At 41.5% G+C, this 18,538-nt stretch overlaps 1 protein-coding gene across 3 annotated transcripts in view; it reads right to left on the bottom strand.

Annotated features, from left to right (window-relative positions):
• Positions 1–18,538, bottom strand: part of IQSEC3 (IQ motif and Sec7 domain 3) — a 152,554-nt gene that overhangs the window by 17,292 nt on the left and 116,724 nt on the right. For all 3 annotated transcript variants that reach the window (XM_027857356.1, XM_027857357.1, XM_027857358.1), the window contains 3 exons: positions 3,351–3,473; positions 1,760–1,926; positions 428–567 (listed from right to left, as the gene is read on the bottom strand). In XM_027857356.1, the coding sequence (XP_027713157.1) occupies positions 428–567; positions 1,760–1,926; positions 3,351–3,473 (430 nt within the window). The remainder of the gene's footprint in view (positions 1–427; positions 568–1,759; positions 1,927–3,350; positions 3,474–18,538) is intronic.

The raw sequence follows: 18,538 nt of genomic DNA, 5'->3' as shown, positions 1-18,538 counted from the left end.
GGATGGAGGTTTTCTTCCTGGTCCATCCCACCTCCTCCCTCATCCCCCTCACCCCCGGTGCCCCTCAGACCATACTAAAACCATCTCAGAACAACAATTCATCATGTCCCAAGGAAGGACATTCCACAGCCCCCTGACCTCAACCACATGTCCCTGTGACTCAGCCCCCGAACCACCAAGAAGCATTTCATCTCAGTTTGTTTCATCTTCAGGGCTCAGCAAAGGGATGGGTGAGTGGAAGAGGAGAGAGAGAGAAATGAACAAGAGAAGGTAAGAGAAAGCAAAAGGGAGGAGACTAGGAATTGATCACAGGAGAGGGGAATCAAGAGACGTCAGGGGAGGAAGCGACAACCAAAAGAAAGAATAGTCCCCCTGTGCATAGCAGACACTTCCTATGTAGTCTAATTGTCTGATGGTTGTGACTTACTGTCTTCATGCCCACAATGGATTTCTCCACCTTGGTAACATAGGTGACATGGTCCTCATTGGATTTCAGTTCTTTTTGTTGGATCCTTTCATAGATGCCCACCACCAGCTCTCGGGGTATGTCAGCTCCATCGTCTACACCTATCAAATAAGATATAACAGAGCTGACAAACTAGGCAAAAAGGGCAACCTTTGATAAGGATTATCTTCTCCTCAACCAGGGCAAGGGGCTTTGTCATGGTGGAAGGCAGGGAAGGCCTACGTTGGCTACTGTCACTGAATTCCCAGAAAGCATAAAGGACAATGGCATCATTCCTCCTATAACGCATCTCCCTCCCCTGGAAGATGGCATGCCTTTAGGTACTGCTTCCTCCCATAAAACCTTGCCTTACGCTTTCTTTAGCTAAAACATGATGGTTCTAAAGTCAGCCAGACTGATTGGCTTTGTTCTTGTCCTTGATCTGAAAGAAATCAAGCTTTGAGCAAGGAAGAAAAAGGAGAGTGAACACATGCCCCAATTCTAGCATGCTGTCGGTAGACTTCTTTTGTTCCTTACCACTGATTCTGTGGTTCAATGACAGTTGAGAAGAGTTAGGTCTGGGAGACTTCATGAAATTATCTGTTAGCTGGCTTAAATGAGATGGGATTTGGGACTTGGTGGCACTCAGAGTCACAGAATATTAGAGGGGGAAGGGAACTTCAGAGATTTCAGTTCAACTCCTTTATTTTATTGATTTTTTTTTTAGGCAATTGGGGTTAAGTGACTTGCCCAGGGTCACACAGCTAGTAAGTGTTAAGTGTTTGGTCTGAGGCTGGATTTGAACTCAGGTCCTCCTGACTTCAGGGCTGGTGCTCTATCCACTGTGCCACCTAGCTGCCCCTCCCAACTCCTTTATTTTAAAGGAAGGAAACTGAAGCCTAGAGAGGTAGAATGATTTGTCCAAAGTGTAAAATATAGTGGGGAATTAGGAGAATCTCAGTCTACCTTGACAAAGGTCAGCTGGAATGGAGGGCATGGGAAGGGTGGGAGACGTGTGTCCGATGGCATGTTGTGGAAATCTGTACCTCATGAGGTCAGGAAGATGGCCCTTGGAAATTATGGTTAAGGATCTGGCAGCAGAAAGATTTTCTCAGGCTGCTTCAGGGAGGTAGCCGCAGTATTGTCCAGTGGAAGGGGAAGAGGCCAGGAGACCCAGTGCCTGTACTCACTCGGGGAAGGTCATACTCAAGGCATACCCTTTCCTGTAGCAACCCTCAACCATTCACTTGGAGTTAACAGTACTAGCGCTTATGGAACAGGGTTAAAACAATAACCTCCCTGCTATCCTCTTACCTCTCAGGTTCCGGATGAAATCCTCCAGCATCATCTTCCGGTCAGGCTTGATATTGGGACTGTACATGTCCGTGTTGAGGAGGATGATGGCAAAGGCCAGGATGAAAATGGTGTCAGGGTTGTGGAACTGCTGCACTACCTCAGGATTGCACATGCAATAGCGCTGGCTTGGAGAAACATATAGAACACGCCCATTCAGACTTCCCATCCTCCTCTTTCTCCTTAAGCTACAGCAGGAGAGTATAGGGTACATGTGTATGAGAACTTTCCAAAAGTGAGATAGGAGCCCCAGGTCTTTAGATGTAGGATAGATTCTCATCTTATCCTCAAAAACTTTGACTGTTATCTCTGTTAACAGTCAAAGGCATACGTGTATGTTTATATACATCTATGTATAGAATAAGTGACATACAATGCATACACGTATAACCATGCCTGTCTATATGTATTATGTCTGTATCTACTGTGTATGTGAGTACTTGCCTGTTTACATGTATATGTGTGTGCATATACATGTGTGCATATGCATGTGTATATGAGTCAATGTCCATTTAAATGTACATGTGGATAGATTGCTTGGTTAATCGTTAATTGTTAGTTATCCTCTCTTATGTTGCTTTTGTCTCCCTAACTAGATGATATTCTTTAGGATGGAGGGACCATTTCTTATATTCCTTGACATGCCCCACAGTACAGCCTTTATGCCTTTGCTCATACTGCTATCTAGGTGTGGAATGTCATTCTCGCTCTTCTGCTGAATCCTCATCCATCCTTTCAAGTGTGATTTAAATAAATGGCACCTCCACCTAGAAACATTCCCTGAATTGTTCTAATTGATAGAAATGGTAGATCTATGTTTGTATCTCTCTAATGCACTTATAGTGTAATGTTGCATGTCATTAGTGTCTGTGTTGGTACCTTATCTCCCTACTAGATTTTTTGTTGTTGTCCAGTTGTTTCAGTCATGTCTGACTATTCATGACTCTATTTGGGGTTTTCTTGGCAAAGGTACTGGAGTGGTTTGCCATTTCCTTCTCCAGCTCATTTTACAGATGAGGAAACTGAGACAAACATGGTTAAGTGACTTACCTAGGGTCTCACAGCTAGTAAATGTCTGAGGCCAGGTTTGAACTCAGGTCTTCCTGACTCCAGGTCTGGCACTCTGTCCACTGTGCCATCTAGATTATAAGCCCCATGAGGACAAGAATCTCATCTTATCTAAACTTCATCTCTCCCTCAATCCCCAACACAGTGCTCTGCGTGGAGTTAGTGTTTTAATAAACATTTAGTGTTTTGGCCTTGCCCCAATAGGCAGTCAGCAAAACCTTGATGATTGGCTGACTGGTTGCCATGGATGAGCCCTGAGGGATGGGAAGTGGAGAAGGTCTTGGTGATACTCCCCCTCCCCCATTCCCAAGGTACAACTATTATAGACATTGACCTTTTCTCACTCTTTCCCTACTGTCCCCAATTGTTGGCTCATTTCTCATTGTCTGAGGCTCTTCCCCCTCATCCCCTCCCCCAGGTTTTCCTTCTCAGAGATTGTGGGAGTTAGATAGGATTTGGGGTCAGCGCTCAAGGCCGCTCCTACCTGAAAGCTTCGATGAGCCGCTCCACCTTCTGGGCCTCACCTTGGACCCGGATATGGGCCTGGAATTTCCTCAGAGCTTCATCTAATTCCATGTTGGAAAAGTCCATTTCATCCACCACACAGCTTGAGAAAATTGGTAGGGGGTAGAGATAGGATAGGAAAAGGAGAAGGTCAGAACAGGTTCTATCCTGCAAAACTTCTCAACATCAAAGGGAAGTTAAGAACCAGAAGAGCATTCCATCCACGTGGAACACAGATCAACCTCTCCTGTCACTATGTACAAACCCTATCCCAGTTGATAGGAGTTAGCTTTTATAGCCTATACATGGTGGGTTAGGAAAAAGAAGGGAGAGGGTGAATCTAAGGTCTACAATCTAATCTCTTTCATCACTCACTGTGACCCCATCATCCTCTCCAGTTGTTATTCCAAAGCCAAACAGAAATTAGTCAATAAGCATGAAGACACTGGACTAAGCCTCCAAAGAATTAATCAACAAGCATTTATTAAGTGCCTATATGCCAAGTGCTATGTTAGATGATGGGCATATTGAGAGGAAACAGTCGTCCTAGAATCACAGAATGCCATAACCAGAAATGTCCTAAGTGGAAACAAGATTTACATTTAGAGTTAGAGTCAGATAACCAGGATTCAAATCCTAGCTCTTCTATTTATTGCTGTATGAGCATAGCCAAGTTACTCAATTGCCCACTCCTCAAGGTCCCTCACTTATGAAAATAGCACCAATAGCACCTGTTGTACCCGCTTCACCATGTTGTTGTAAAGATCAAGTTTGATAACGTACGTAAAATGCTTTGTTAACCTTATAGTGCTATTTAAATGTTAGCTATTATTATTAAAAGGATTGGACTAGATGTCTAAGGTCCACTTCTAAATTCTGTAAGCCTAGTTCACTTTACAGATGAGGAAACTGAGGCTCAGAGACTGGATAGTATTTGCACTGGCGTAAACATCACATTAGTGGCAGAGCCAAGACTGGACCTAGAGATTCTAACCTGACTGTTATCTTCAGGTGTTCAAAGAGCTGTTACGTGTTGGCATGAAATGGAATGAAACTTGTTTGGTCTGACCCCAGGCAGTAGAACAAGGAACAGTGGGTATAAGTTGCAGAGTGAGGTTTGAGGTCAGCAAAGAAAAACAAAAAACAAAAAGCAAAACCTTTCTGACAATCAGAGCCGTTTCACAGTGGAATGGCGGTGGTGCCCTGGCGGTGGTGATTTCTACCACTCTATAGCAATTGCTATATCCCCATGACTAGAAGTCTTGAAAAGCAGATTGGTTGACCATTTGTCAGGGATGTTAGGCAGGGATTCCAGTTCATGTGCCAGGTGAAGCAGATGACCTCTGAAATTCTGTTGGAACAGCAGAAAGAGGGCTCATTTTGGAATAAGAAGACCTGAATTCAAATCCTGCTCTACTACTTATTAGCTGCATAACCCCTGGTAAGTCATGTCTCTTTCGCTGAGCCCATTTCCTTACCTGTAAAATGGAGATAATAATAGAATGCAATAGTTTTTACCTTATGGAACTACTGTGAAGATTGAACTTGGCAAAACTTAACATGCTATAGAAAGGAATTTTAATGTTGTTAGTCTCTCTATCTGTATCTGCTTATCAGAGGCAGCTAGAATCCCTATAAATTCATAGACAGTGGAAGATTCTGACCCAACAGATGAGACAATGTGGTTTAATGATCTTAATAAAATTTGATATTTCTGGTTAAAAAAAATATAGAGGCAGCTAGGTGATGCAATAGAGTGCTTGACCTAGGGTCGTGAAGACCCAAGTTCAAATGTGACCTTGGACACTTAGTAGCTGTGTAATGGTGGGCAGACATTTAATCTCTCTGCTCCAGTTTCTACATCTCTAAAATGGGGGTAATAATAGCATCTACTTTCCAGGGTTGTTGTGAGGATCAAAAGAGTAAATGTTTATAAAGTGCTTTGCATACCTTAATGTGCATTTATATAAATACTAGTTATTATTATTATTATTATTATTATTATTATTATTATTATTATTCTCTACCGCACCCTGCTTATTTTGACCTGCTCTCTTATTTCTCTCTGGTTTATATTTGGGTTTCCCTTTTATGCCTTGCCCCCTCCCCCCTTACTCACACACAGTGGGCACATTTGAGAACTATGATCAGATCTTGGCCCACACTCGCTCCTCAGTCTTCTGGGTAATACAGGAGGGATTCTTTCCCCTTACCTACAGGGCTTCTGGGCAGGGGCAGCCTTGTAAAGGTAAGTATATCTTCAGGAATTTTCTTGTATATCCCATTTCTCCTGGCGTGATATTCCCTCTTCAGTTCCTTTATGTACCCTTTTTTTCTCCCCTTTCCACCAAATACAAACACACATGTACACATACATGTACACACATACATGTACACCTGCAGTACACATAGGCATACATATACATATACATGAGAAAGGGTAGATTCCTCAGTTCTCTTCCAGTTTTAAATCCTATAATCCTGTGATCTCTAACCCCTCCCCCAACCACTTTAGGGTTCAAGTTCTTTCAGGGAGGGCTCTTTCCACCAGTCTGGGGATGCCCTTGCCCACAGTCTGTTCATCAAGAAAGAAAAATCTAGGTCCCAAGAAGCAAGATGAGCCATCCATGGAGAACTGTTTGTTTGCCTACCTGATTTTTCCTTTCCTTCAACCTGAAGCTGATCACAGGAGCCATTAAAGGTATTTTATGGAGCTGAAGAAGCTCTAAGAGCTGTGTGCTCCTCTCCCCCTCCCTTCCCTTTCCCTCTCTCACTCCAGCCCGCTTTCCCCTCCAATCTTCTTTCCTTTGGTTATTTTTATAGTCCCACATGATTGCCAGTGGCTCTGTCAAGCTAGAAGGAGCTCACTGGTTTGACAAGAAGATATGGCTCTGTGCCAGACTTACCTGTCTTCCATTCCCTGGGATTCACAAGATAACAAAATTTAGTACTGGAAGGGGCCTGGAGACTCATCTAGTCCAACCCTTTTATTTTACAGATGTGTAAACTAAGTCTAGAAGGTTAAGAGACTTGCCTGAGGTCACAGGGCAGTAAGTGTCAGAGCTGTGCCTCGACTCCCTATCTTCTGACTCAAAAATCCATTGTGCTTTCATAAGACTGTTTGCCTCTTTTTCCATGTCAAGCATACCCAGATTTTCTCATTTAACCTAGGTCTTTGTCCAGGAGAGAAAGAAAGAATATTAGGGGCTTGAACCCCTTGAATCTCTGTCAAGTAGCCTATAATTTTGCAAGATTTATAGATTTAGAATTTTAAGGGACCTTGGAGGTCACCTAGCCCAACTCCCTCATTTTATAAATCAGGAAATGGAGAACTTCATCGAACTTATGACTGATCACACACAAGTTGTGGTAGAACAGATTTTTTTGGTATGCAGAACAGCCTACCTTGGACAGGTTCCGAGGTTTAAGGGCTATGTCCTCTGCCTAAGGCAGAGAGCAGAATAAAGTATGGACATGATAAGGAGAAAAGCGATAAGACAAGGACTAAGACAGAGTAACAGGATACAGGAATGGGGATTAGACATAGCTCCACTTGCCACCCCCTGCTATGTGTTAGCTAGTGCTAGCTAACTATCTAAAAGCCTAGTCAGAAAACACTGGTTCTTCTTTGTTCTCAGGTTCCACCTCCTTATACCAGATCTGGAGCTACTCCCCTCTCTGAGGTCTACCTAGCCAAGAGTTCAGATCCAAATGGCTCTCTTGGGCAGAGCACTAGTGTCTTGGAATCACCTTGCCTGTAGAGGGATGTGGCTAAAACAAAGACATTTTCTATTCTCCCAAGTTTCCCTCACAGTGGTGGGGACAAGAATTTTGTCCAAGTATGAAAACTGATGACATATCTCGGTTTTTTGACAAGGAAAAATGGACAGAAAAGGATTCTGGTTACAGCCAAGGAAAGAAATAGGAACAGTTGAGGTTTACTCAGGGTATTGATAGGGATTTAAAGGAAATGGTGATAGGGAGAGGACTTGATCTACAAGTACAACATGGTAAGCAGAGGAACAGAGCTGAAGTACTAAAACTCTACAATCCCCCCCTGAGTAAATCAATTGTTTTTTCAGGACAAGATTGCTGAGCGGAAGGGTACATAAATAAGGAGAGGGGAGAGGATAGAGGGGAATGTGTGGTGGCCCCATAATGAGTCCATAAGTGAACAACAAAGCAATGCTAATTCTATAGTCTTTCAGCAAGAAGAAGGGTGGCAGAAGGGCACCTTCTCTCATGGTGAGAGTTATGTCTCCATGGACAACATCTGCCTCAAGAGAAGGGAAATTTGAAAATTTGAACTCCTATTGGTAGATGGTGCCCAGAAGGCTAGAATTAGAGGGGCACAGGGAGCCAGAGATAGGAGGACACAACCAATAGAAAGGAGATTGATCATGAGAAAGGAAGGTGGCAGAATTGGACCATATGATCTGTGTAATTTTTACCTTGGTATATATACTGAATCTATTAAGATGATGTTCAATAGGCATAATCTGGGTTCAAAAAATCAGATTATCTGAAAAAGATCTGGAAGCCTTAGTGGGCTTCATTAACTTTGCCACATCATCCTGCTGGTTCAAATTAAGCTTGAAGCTCACTGTGTGCCATTTGCCAACAGGAGTTCAAATTTCCCTTCTCTTGAGGCAGGATATTGTCTATGGAGACATAACTCCCACTAGGAGATAAGGTGGCTTTCTGTCACCTTTCTTCTTGCTCAAAGACTATAGAATTAGCATTGCTTTGCTGTTCACCTAGGAACTTGATAATGGGGCCACCACACATTTCCCTCTATCCTCTCCCCTCCCATTTATGTACCCTTCCACTCTATAATCTTGTCCTTCAAAAACAAAAACACCTCCCTATCTTGTACTGGAAAAGCTGATTTTTGAACCCAAATTATGCCTATGAAATATCACCTTATTAGATTCAGCCCAATGCACTAAACTCTTTGGACCCTAACTCTGCCATTCAGTGTGTTAGCTATCCCACCCTGAGAAAGAAGATTCACTTCCTTCGTCCCTTGGAGATAGAGCCTAAGAATCATAGCCATTAACATTAGAAGTGACTTTAGAGAAAACCTAATTTTACATATGGGAAAACTAGGGCCTAGAAACAAGAAGCAGTTAGGTGGTGCTGTGGATAGAGTTCTGGTCCTAGAGTTGGAAAGATCTGGGTTCAAATCTAGCCTCAGAAACTTACTAACTCTGTGACCCTGTGAAAATCACTTAGCTTCTGTTTGCTCCATTTCCTCATCTGTAAAATAGGGATAATAATAGCACCCAAACTCCAGAGGTATTGTGAGGATCAAATGAGATGCCTGACACATAGTAGGTGCTATACAAATGTTAGCTGTCATTATAATTAAGAAGTGACTTGCCTAAGGTCATACTTGAGATAGGTAGCAGTGCCTAGATTCAAACCAGGTTCCCTTACACCAAATCTAATGCCTTTTCCATCACATCATGATACCCTGATACCTTGACCTATCAGCACAGAGCTCAAAAAACATGTCCCCAGGCCAGGATCTATCTATCTGCACTCTTGTTCTCTCTTGGCCTTTGTGTTCACAGATACATTAAATACTTCTCCTGTCATTGTGCGGGGTGGCATCCATAGAGCCCTAAGCCCTGGCTTCCCTATGGTAGCAAGAATGGCAGAAGTATTGGGGTACATTGGAGTGAAGGAGGCAGGAAGCAGCTGCACTATTTAGGATGGGGGGTAGGGAGGGGAGAGTGAAGGGGGGCCCACAGTGGATGGGAGTGCAGAGGTGGAAAGAAGGGAAGATGTACTCATTGGAGCACAATGGCCTATTTCCCAGCTCTTCTGCTCAGGTGACAATGAAGCAAGCCTGGGGCTGCAGCTAAAAGCTTCAGTAATGAGGCAAGAGGCCACGTGTGGTAGGGCCTTGGGATCTAGGAAGCAAGTCAGGTGGAAACTCTCCCCAATCCACAAGACACAAAGAACTGAATACGTAGTTTCTGCCTACCTGGCCACTGGGAAAAGACTTTAGGCTGGAGGACAGGGGAGGGAGCGGGATTGGGGTAGAATGCAGGGGGAAAGATGCTGGACCCAGTGTGGGAGGTTTGGAAGAAGTGAGCCCAGCTGTTTTTAGGGACCTTGCCTGTAAGTCGCAAAAGCCTTAGATCTGCAGACACTGTTTTAAATTCCAGGTCTGCCACTTCCTAATTGTTTGACTGTGAACAACTCACCTCCCCTCTCTGGAAATTTCAATATAATTGGTTTCTTCTGTAATCTTATGTGTTTTATTTTATGTATTTAAAAACATTATTCTGAGAAAGGGTCTGTAGGCTTCAAAAGACTCCCAAAGAAAAAGCTTAAGAAGCCCTACCCTAGATGAAAATTAACTTTCCCTCCTCGAATTTTCTTGTAGTATTTTTTTCTGGATCACTTCCTGTCCCCCACCAGACAGTATGTTCCTTGAGGGCAGGGAACGTAGTTTTTCATCCTCCCGTATGCAACTAGCACAGTGCCTTGCACATAATACACACTTAATAAACATGAATTGATTTGAAAATACCTGACCCCTAAGCAGGATCTTGAGACCAAATGATGTTCCTTGTTCCTTAAGAAGTTTAAAAAAAAAAAGCCCACTAGCTCTGATGGGGTTGAAATCTGAGCCCCAAAAAGGAAAAACTCTGGCCCTGATGGGGTTGGAATCTGAGCCCCAGAAAGGAAAAACTCTGGCCCCAGACTATTTCCCACCCTTGGTAATTCTATTACCTCCTGGACTACTTGGCCACTGTCCCACAGTCTTTCTGTATATAAGGTCCATCTTGTGCCCATTAAGATGCTCAAATTTTCACAATCTAGCCAATAGCCCATAGATGCTCAGACTCCTTAAGAGTCTAGCTAATATGGTGAATCTTCAATAAACTTTGATTTTGGCTGCAAGAAGGCTTGGGTCGAATTCTTTCGGGCAGGACCCGGGTATCGTGATTCTGGGGTGCCAGGACCCCTAACCTCTAGACCGCATCAGCTCCCAGGCTGGCCATTAGGAACATCCCCTCATTCCTTCAGGTCACCTGCCCTCGCTGAGGCCCTGACCCTGACATGGGAGCGCGTAGAAGAGCCAGATTGCACATTTACCAATGCATTATCAGGCAATACTCCTATCATTTTGTTCTCTGTTACTCCTTGACTGGCACTAAAGCAATCTACCTGGGAGCTGTCCTTTCCTGAGAGTTCACAGAGAGCAGCCTGTGGTGTAGTCAGGGAGGTGCTTCATAGTGTGCGTGTGAAAGGAAATGTTCTCAGGCAACACCTGAGACTGTCTTATATGATCACACCTGTAACCATGGCCAGGCCTGGGAAGTCCTTGGCCTCTGGCAAAATGGTATTCTTGAGGATTCCTCTGACTCTGTGGCACAGATGGTCTAATTGCTACTTAGCTCCCAGCCATTGGGTCCTACCCAGAGGGTGCACCATGGAGCATTTGCCCTTCAGTCTGTGGGAGAACCTTCCCCTTTAACATTTTTCAAGAAGGGGAGGCAGTTGCCTTTGGATACTGACTCCAACCCACCCATCTTGTAGGCATCATCCCATGCCTTGCCCACCCCCAGCCACTCCTGACATCTGGACACAGTTGTCACCAAGATGGCACAAGGAACTCTGTAGTGTAAGCAAGTGCAAGAGATTACAAGAGACAGTAGGAAGAGCACCAGAAGCCCTGAATTCAAGACCTGGTCTTATGACATTAGGCTGCGTGACAAAGGGCAAATAACTCACCTTGCCAGACTAATTTCCTCATTACATAAAACAAAGAGCTTGGATGAAATGCTCTCTGAGGTCTCTTCCAGCTCAAATATTCTCTGACTGTTTTAGGTGGCACACCTTGTATATATACCACACTTTGCCTTCAGATGGATATGCAAATGAGACAACTGAGGAGAACTAATTAGACTCCTTCAGACAGAGCATGTCAGAGCCTGTCTCCTGAGTTTGATTTGATTTGTCTATGAATTATTAGTGGCTCAGGTTAGGGTGAGGACTTCCCTTTAGGTGTTTCTTTCTTATGTGTTTATGCAAGGGGGTTTATGCAAAAATCCCACAAGGACTTGGGAAACATAAGCACAGATGTTTCCTGTATTAGTACAAACAGGTATAGTCTTGCATAAAATTGCTTGTTAACAGTGATCTGTGTGCAGAGTCAGTCTGTGCTGCAGGTAAATGAAGTATTACTTCTGACTTTGCCTGTTCAACAATAATTCCATCATCTCAATTTTCTCCTTTTATGATGGCAAGCCTGTATGTAGCTCACAGATGAAGAATCACAGAGTTGGAAGGGATCTTAGAGTTCCTCAAGTCTGAAACTGAGGCTCAGAAAAGTTAAGGGACTTGCTCAAAGTCACAAATGTGGTAAGTGGAAGAGCCTATTGGAAGTTAGGAGAAAGTTAGTAGTCGTACAAAAGATTGGTACCTAAGGAGGAAAAAGATCAAGAGAGAGAAAGTATGTAACTTGCATTCATATTGAAAATGGGGAAGAAATGTTAGCCAGAAATGTGTTAATGTTTGCTGAAGGCAGAGATTTTCAGATTAAAAATGTGTGTGTGTGTGTGTGTGTGTGTGTGTGTGTGTGTGCTAGCATTAGAATGGAAGCCTCATTCATCTACTGCCTGAAGAGGTAGAAGCCACAATCTTGTTCTTGGCTCACATAATTCAGTTTAAAATATGCCATCACCAGTGAAATAGTTTTTATTAGTCTGTTGTTCAGTTGTTTTAAGTCGTGTCTGACTCTTTGTGACCCCATTTGAGGTTTTCTTGGCAAAGATACCAGAGTGGTTTGCCATTTCCTTCTACAGCTCAGCTCGTGTTACAGATGAGGAAACTAAGGCAAACAGGGTTAAGTGATTTGCCCATGGTCACACAGCTAAAAAGTGTCTGAAGTCAGTTTTGAACTTAGGAAGATGAGTCTTCCTGACTCCAGGACCAGTACTTTATGCACTGTGCCACCTTCCTGTTCCCAAATGCTCTAAAGCAGGGGTGGGAAACCTGTGGCCTTGAGGCCACAAGTGGCCCTCTAGGTCCTCAAGTGCTGCCTTCCACTGAATCCAAACTGCACAGAACAAAAAGGATTTGTTCCGTAAAACTCAGTCAAATGGCCGTGCCCCAGCACCTAGAAGGCCACATGTGGTCTTGAGGCTGTAGGTTCCCCACACCTGCAAAAGTTTCCAAAAAGTGAAATGTGGCCAAAGAATCAGAGCCAGTAGAAAATTACTCTGGAGAGGCTACCTGCTTATTTAAAGAACAATTACAGGAGACGGAAGATCTCTCATGAGAAAATTTCATTTGAGCAAAGGGAAGGTTTGAGGGTTTGCTTGTTTTTTGGAGGGGGGAACAAGGCAAAAATCATCCTTCCTTCACTGCTACAACATTGCTGAAAAATTCAGGAATTCCTAGCAAAATTTAGGATCCAAGAGAGGCTACCAAATAATGATCAGAAGTTACCAGGCTTTTCCTTTGTGTGCTGGGGATTCAGCTGATGCAGATCTGATTAGAGTATAGGGCTGGCCTTCTACTCGGGCATAATAGCTGATTATCCAGGGTGCTGCAATTTTTGGGGGGGGGTGGTATTAGCAAAATCCCCACTCCTCATTTTGCCCCTGTCCCTAATACCATCACTAGAGATGGACAGATTCTAGCTCCACCCCAGTTTTCTTTTAAAATGCAAATTGCCCTGGGAGGTGAAACATTTGCTGCAAGTCTCCTAGGTAAAGGAATTAGTGGTAGAGAAAGGACTTCGGACCTGTTGGGAGGAAATCACTTTGTAAACCTTAAAATGCTACATAAATGTGAGTTATTTTTGTTAATACCACACTGCCATAGATGCTAAAAATGGCAACTATCCATTATGTTCAAGGATATGCCAAGATGAGAGAAGCAATGTGGTGTGACAGAAAAAGGCCAGGATTGGGGTTTAGTCCCAGCCATGCCACTTACTAGCTGTGAATTTCACCTGCTTATCTCTCTGTGTTTTAGTGTCTTCATCTGTGAAATGGGGATAACCTTACCTTACAGTTATTGTAAGGAAAATGCTTTGTCATTCATGAAATGCTATAGAAATGTGAGCTATTATTATAGCAGAGAGAAGGTTAATCAAGGGAAAGGTCTCTTATTTGATCTTATCCTATTTGGGGCTCTGGCAAAGGGTAAGAAGGCAGCCTATCCTGAGGTCACATGGCCCACAGACTACATGCCAGCCCATTATTGCTAGAGCACAGGCCAACCTATCTCTACCCACCTTTCTCTAGCCTCCCCTATCCAGCCCAACCCCGAGTGCTCTCCCCGGAAGTTCCCATCTCCCAAGGAGTTCTATGTAATGACTTATTCCAACAAAACCTGAAACATCATAAGAATACCTTCTGTAAATCAGTGATGAGACCTGAGTAATAGAAATGTAATTGGGTTGTAGGTATGCTAATGTTTATGCTAATTTTTGTAATGAGAAGATAATGAGATTTGAAAACGTGGAGGTAACTTCCTGAGGGGGATGTACAGACTATGCAAAAGTGAAGCAATTTAGTAGTTGTTTTAGAAAAAGGAAAGGTAAATTGTACAAAGGATGAGGAGGAGGAATGGGAGGTACTGAAGAGAAGAAAGAAGTCTCTCTTGGATATGTGTTCTGGGTTTTGAGGCAAGAAGAAGAAAAGCTAATCAGTGAAATTCAGGGAAGCTACTGAGATGGGGTTCTGGTTGCTGTGGAGAGAGCAATTTTGATTTGGAATGGAAAGGTGGGTGTACCGCCCAGGAGAAAGCACTTTGCTTCCTTGGAGTTCAATGTTCTCGGGACCAGAAAGAAACAGCAATGAATAAAAGGCTTTATAAACTATAAGGTTACAAAGGTTATATCATCATTATTTACTACTACTCCAGGTAAATCTGTAATCTTTTTTCCTATTGAAACATTGTAAATACTAATTTACGACTTTGTTTTCTTATTTGTTACACAGTTAAGAACTTTCATAGCCAGCTTTTGTCTGCACAATGAAGGGGAGCAGAACAGCCCAGCTCCTGTGGAGGTCCTCCACCAAGGATCAAAACAAGAGTGCCATACTGAAACACATAAAGACATCTGAGGAAAAGCTGCTGTAGGTGCTTTTACCAGGCCAGGTTCATACAAAGAAATAGCCAGAAGCCTAAGGCACTAGGGAAGGAGTCCAGCTTGAAAAGTCTAGGTCAGGGAGTGAAATATACAGAAGACTTAACAGTATGTGGATGAGGAGGAAGCTAAGCTGTGTTCCTGGGAATAGGAAAGTGGAAGTGTAGATCAGGGTGAGCCAGAAATATTTCGAAGTTGCAACTGTGTCACTCTGACCTTGTCCTGGGATTGAGAGCTGGCAGAACTTAGAACAGTAGGGCAGGGATCAGATTGGACCCTGGAGCTCTGAAAGTTTATAGCTAACTACCTGAATTACTCCTTTGAGCATAGTACTCAGTACCTGCAGGAAACACTAGTAGGAAACCATTGATTAGGAGGGCAGCTAGATGGAGCAGTAGACAACAGTGTCAGACCTGGAGTCAGGAGGAATCACTAGGAAGACACAAACTAGCTGTGTGATCCTAGACAAGTCATTTAACCCCGGTTGCCTCAGTTTCTTCCTCTGTAAAATGAGCTGGAGAAGGAGTGACAAACCATTCCAGTATCTTTGCCAAGAAAACCCCAAATGGGGTCATAAAGAGTTGCACATGACTGAAATGACTGAACAACAAAATTGATCAGGACCAAACAAAGCTTCATCATTATTTCTAGAAGTTCTGATTTTGACACAAAATTCCAATTCAATAAGGTTGGAAATATGAGTAAACAGAAGAAAACATTGACAACGAAGAATTTTTATGAACCCAGGGAAATCCAAGACCAAAACCTAGAAGAAAATAATTTAAGAAAATTGAACCACATGATTTTTTTTAAAAACCAGGATACTGTATTTCAAGAGATAAATAAAAATTGTCAATCTATATTAGAACCAGAGAGCAAATTACAAATATAAAAAATCTACTGGTTACCCACCTTGAAAATTCCTAGGAATGTCATAACCAAAATCCAGATCTTCTAAAAAGAAAAAAATACTGCAAGCCACCAGAAAGAAAGAGGTCAAGAACCAAGGAACCACAATCATAAGACCTAGCAGTTACTAGTATAAAGGAGAAAAGAGCTTAGAACATAATATCCTCATAGATGAAAGATGAAGGTCTACAACCAAGAATAATACCTTGCAAAACTGAGTACAATATGATAGGGAACCTCAAAACTATCAAAGAAAGAGAAAAGGACATATGTACAAAAATATTTTAGCAGCTCTTTTCATAGGGGCAAATCACTGGAACCTTAGGAAGTACTTATCAATTTGGGGAATGGCTGAACAAATTACAGTATATAAATATGGTAATGGAGCACTGTTGTGGTATAAGAAATGGTGAAGGGGATAGTTTTAGAGAAACCTAAGAGGTGTTGGACCAATGTAGGTTAAAGTGAGTCGAATCAGGAGGAAAATTTATACTGAAACAATATTGTACAGGTGAATGAATTAAAGGCAGGAGAACAGTATACACTAACTAAAACAACAACATTATGAAGATGAAAAACCTTGAAAGACTTAAGAACTCTGACCAATGAATTGACTAATCATGATTCCTCGTTGGAGAAGAATGCTGCTTATCTCCTAACAGAAGGAGATGAACTAAATGTACACAATAAAATAAACATTTTTGGATGTGACAAGCATAATCATTTTTTCCCTTGACTATGTATATTTGTCACAAGAGTTGGGTTTTTTTTCTCCCTAGCGGGGGAAGAAAGTGGGAGGGAGAAAAAATAACTGCTTGTTTTTCAAGTAAAAATTTTAATTAAGAAATTTTAAAAAGCAAAACAATAAATGAAATAAATCTTTTAAAAAGGGAGAAGAGAATGAACCTCCTATATGGCACCTCCTATGTGCAAGCATTATGCTTTTACAAATATTCTCTCAGTCAGTCTTCACAGCAACTCTCAGAGGGAGGTGGTATTATTACTCCCATTTTACAGTTGGGGAAACTGAGGCAGTCTATGGTTAACTGACTTTCCCAGGATCACAGACCTGGTAAATGTCAGACCAGATTTGAACTTAGGTCTTCCTGACACAAGCCCAATGCTCTATCCACTGCAACGCCAGCTGCTTCAACAAAACCAAAAACTTCCAAGCATTCCTGATGAAAAGACCAGTGCTGAAAAGAAACTCTGAAATGTAAACACAGAAGATAAGATAAACCAAGGAAGGTAAATACATTTGAGTAATTGGAAGGAGCCACCATACATACATACATACACACACATGCATATATGCATACATATGTGTGTATATACATGTGTATATATATGTATATATATTTATATATGATGAAGTAATTATATTCTAATTGAGAGAAAAGAAACAAGTTCCCTTCAGAACTCTAATGCCATTAACGGTTGTAGAGAAAGTTAAATAAAACAAATAGAAGGCCTGAGGAATGGTTTTCTTCAATTTTAAGAGTTTTGAGAGAATAAAGTAAAAAGAGGGGAAAGGGAATACACTTGGGGGAGAGGGCAGAAAGAAAGCAATAAAACTTATAATCTCACATAACTGGGGTGTGTGAGAAAATTATACAAATATTGAGGAAAGGGTTGGGGGAGGGGAATAGGCTTCACAAAAACCTCACTTTCATCTGAACCACATAAAGGAGGGTTAAACACACATGCTTATATACAAATACACACACAGAATTTGGTGTAGAAATATATCGCATACAAAAGGGAAGCAGATGGGAACACGGACAGAGAAAGAGGGATCTCAAAAGGAGGATAAAATCTGAAGCATAACCAAAGCAAACTATATTTTCGTGGGATAAGTCATGTGTGGAAGATTAAAAGCAAAAAGTAAGGGTAAGATTCTGTGACCAGGGTCTGGGTAGGGGAAGCTGGGTCAGTTGAAACGAAGCAAGATTTTTATTATAGAAATAACTCACCACTTCTTTGTAAAGAGAAGGGCAAAGGACAAAGAGAAAGAAAAGTTTAAGTGGATAGCATGAAGGGAAATATAGAATTAACAATCATAACCACGAATATGAATGGGATAAACTCACCCATTAAGCAGAAGAAGGTAACATAATGGATGAAAAACCAGAAGCCAATAATGGCTTACAATGGTTTACAAGAAATAGACTTGAAACATAAAAATTTACACATCATTTAAATAGGATGGTTTGATCAATGAAAGTTGTGTCATAAACAAAGCCAATTTCAACATCAGTGAATGAAGCCTGAAAGTAGGTTAAAAGGAAAGGAAAGAAAATAGGAAAGGAATAAAAAGCTGTGATTGGGGGTAGGATAATGGAGAAAAGAAGAGGGAGCAGTGAATGGAAACAGATTACTTCAATTATGGATCTCTAATATTAAGAGTAGTCCTCTTTAACCATCATCTTCTTCTTTGTGAAGAGGCGGTGGGGTCAAAGAGACAAAAAAGTACAAGAGGATAGGATGAAGGGGAAATATACAATTAAGAATCATCACCCAGAAAGTGAATAGGATGAACTCACCCCTAATTTGGAAGAAGATAACAGAATGTATCCAAAAGCAGAATCCAATTGCTATTTACAAGAAATCGGTTTGAAACATAAAGATTCACACAGAGTTAAAAGAAGGTGCTGTGGCAAAATCTGTTATCATTTAGGTGAACTAAAAAAAAGTAAGGTTAATAATCAGACAAGGTAATGGTATAAAAAAGAAATAATTAAAAGAGATAATCAGGGAAGCTATATTTATACTTTAAAAACATCATAGATAGCAAATTAATAACAGTTATTAATATATATAGACCAAAAGGCATAGCCTCTATATACTTAAAGGAAAAGTCAATTGAAGTATAGGAAAAGATAGTTAACAAATGAAGAACAAATAAGAGAAATGATCAGAAACCATTTTGCCCAATTTTATGCCAACAAAATTAATAACTTAAATGAAAAGAACGAATATTTATAAATATATAAAATACACACATTAATAGAACTATAGAGGATTCAAACAATCCATTTCAGAAAAAGAAATAGAAAAAAACATAATAAATCAGTAAAGAAAAAAAAAACAATTCATCACCAGGTGGATTTACAAGTGAATTCTATCATACATTTAAA

This window comes from Vombatus ursinus, unplaced genomic scaffold, assembly GCF_900497805.2.
Source record: "Vombatus ursinus unplaced genomic scaffold, bare-nosed wombat genome assembly UNPS02012082.1, whole genome shotgun sequence".
In the NCBI taxonomy this organism is placed as follows: domain Eukaryota; kingdom Metazoa; phylum Chordata; class Mammalia; order Diprotodontia; family Vombatidae; genus Vombatus; species Vombatus ursinus.
Note: the sequence above shows the minus strand (reverse complement) of the source record. Positions and strands in the feature narration are given on the sequence as shown.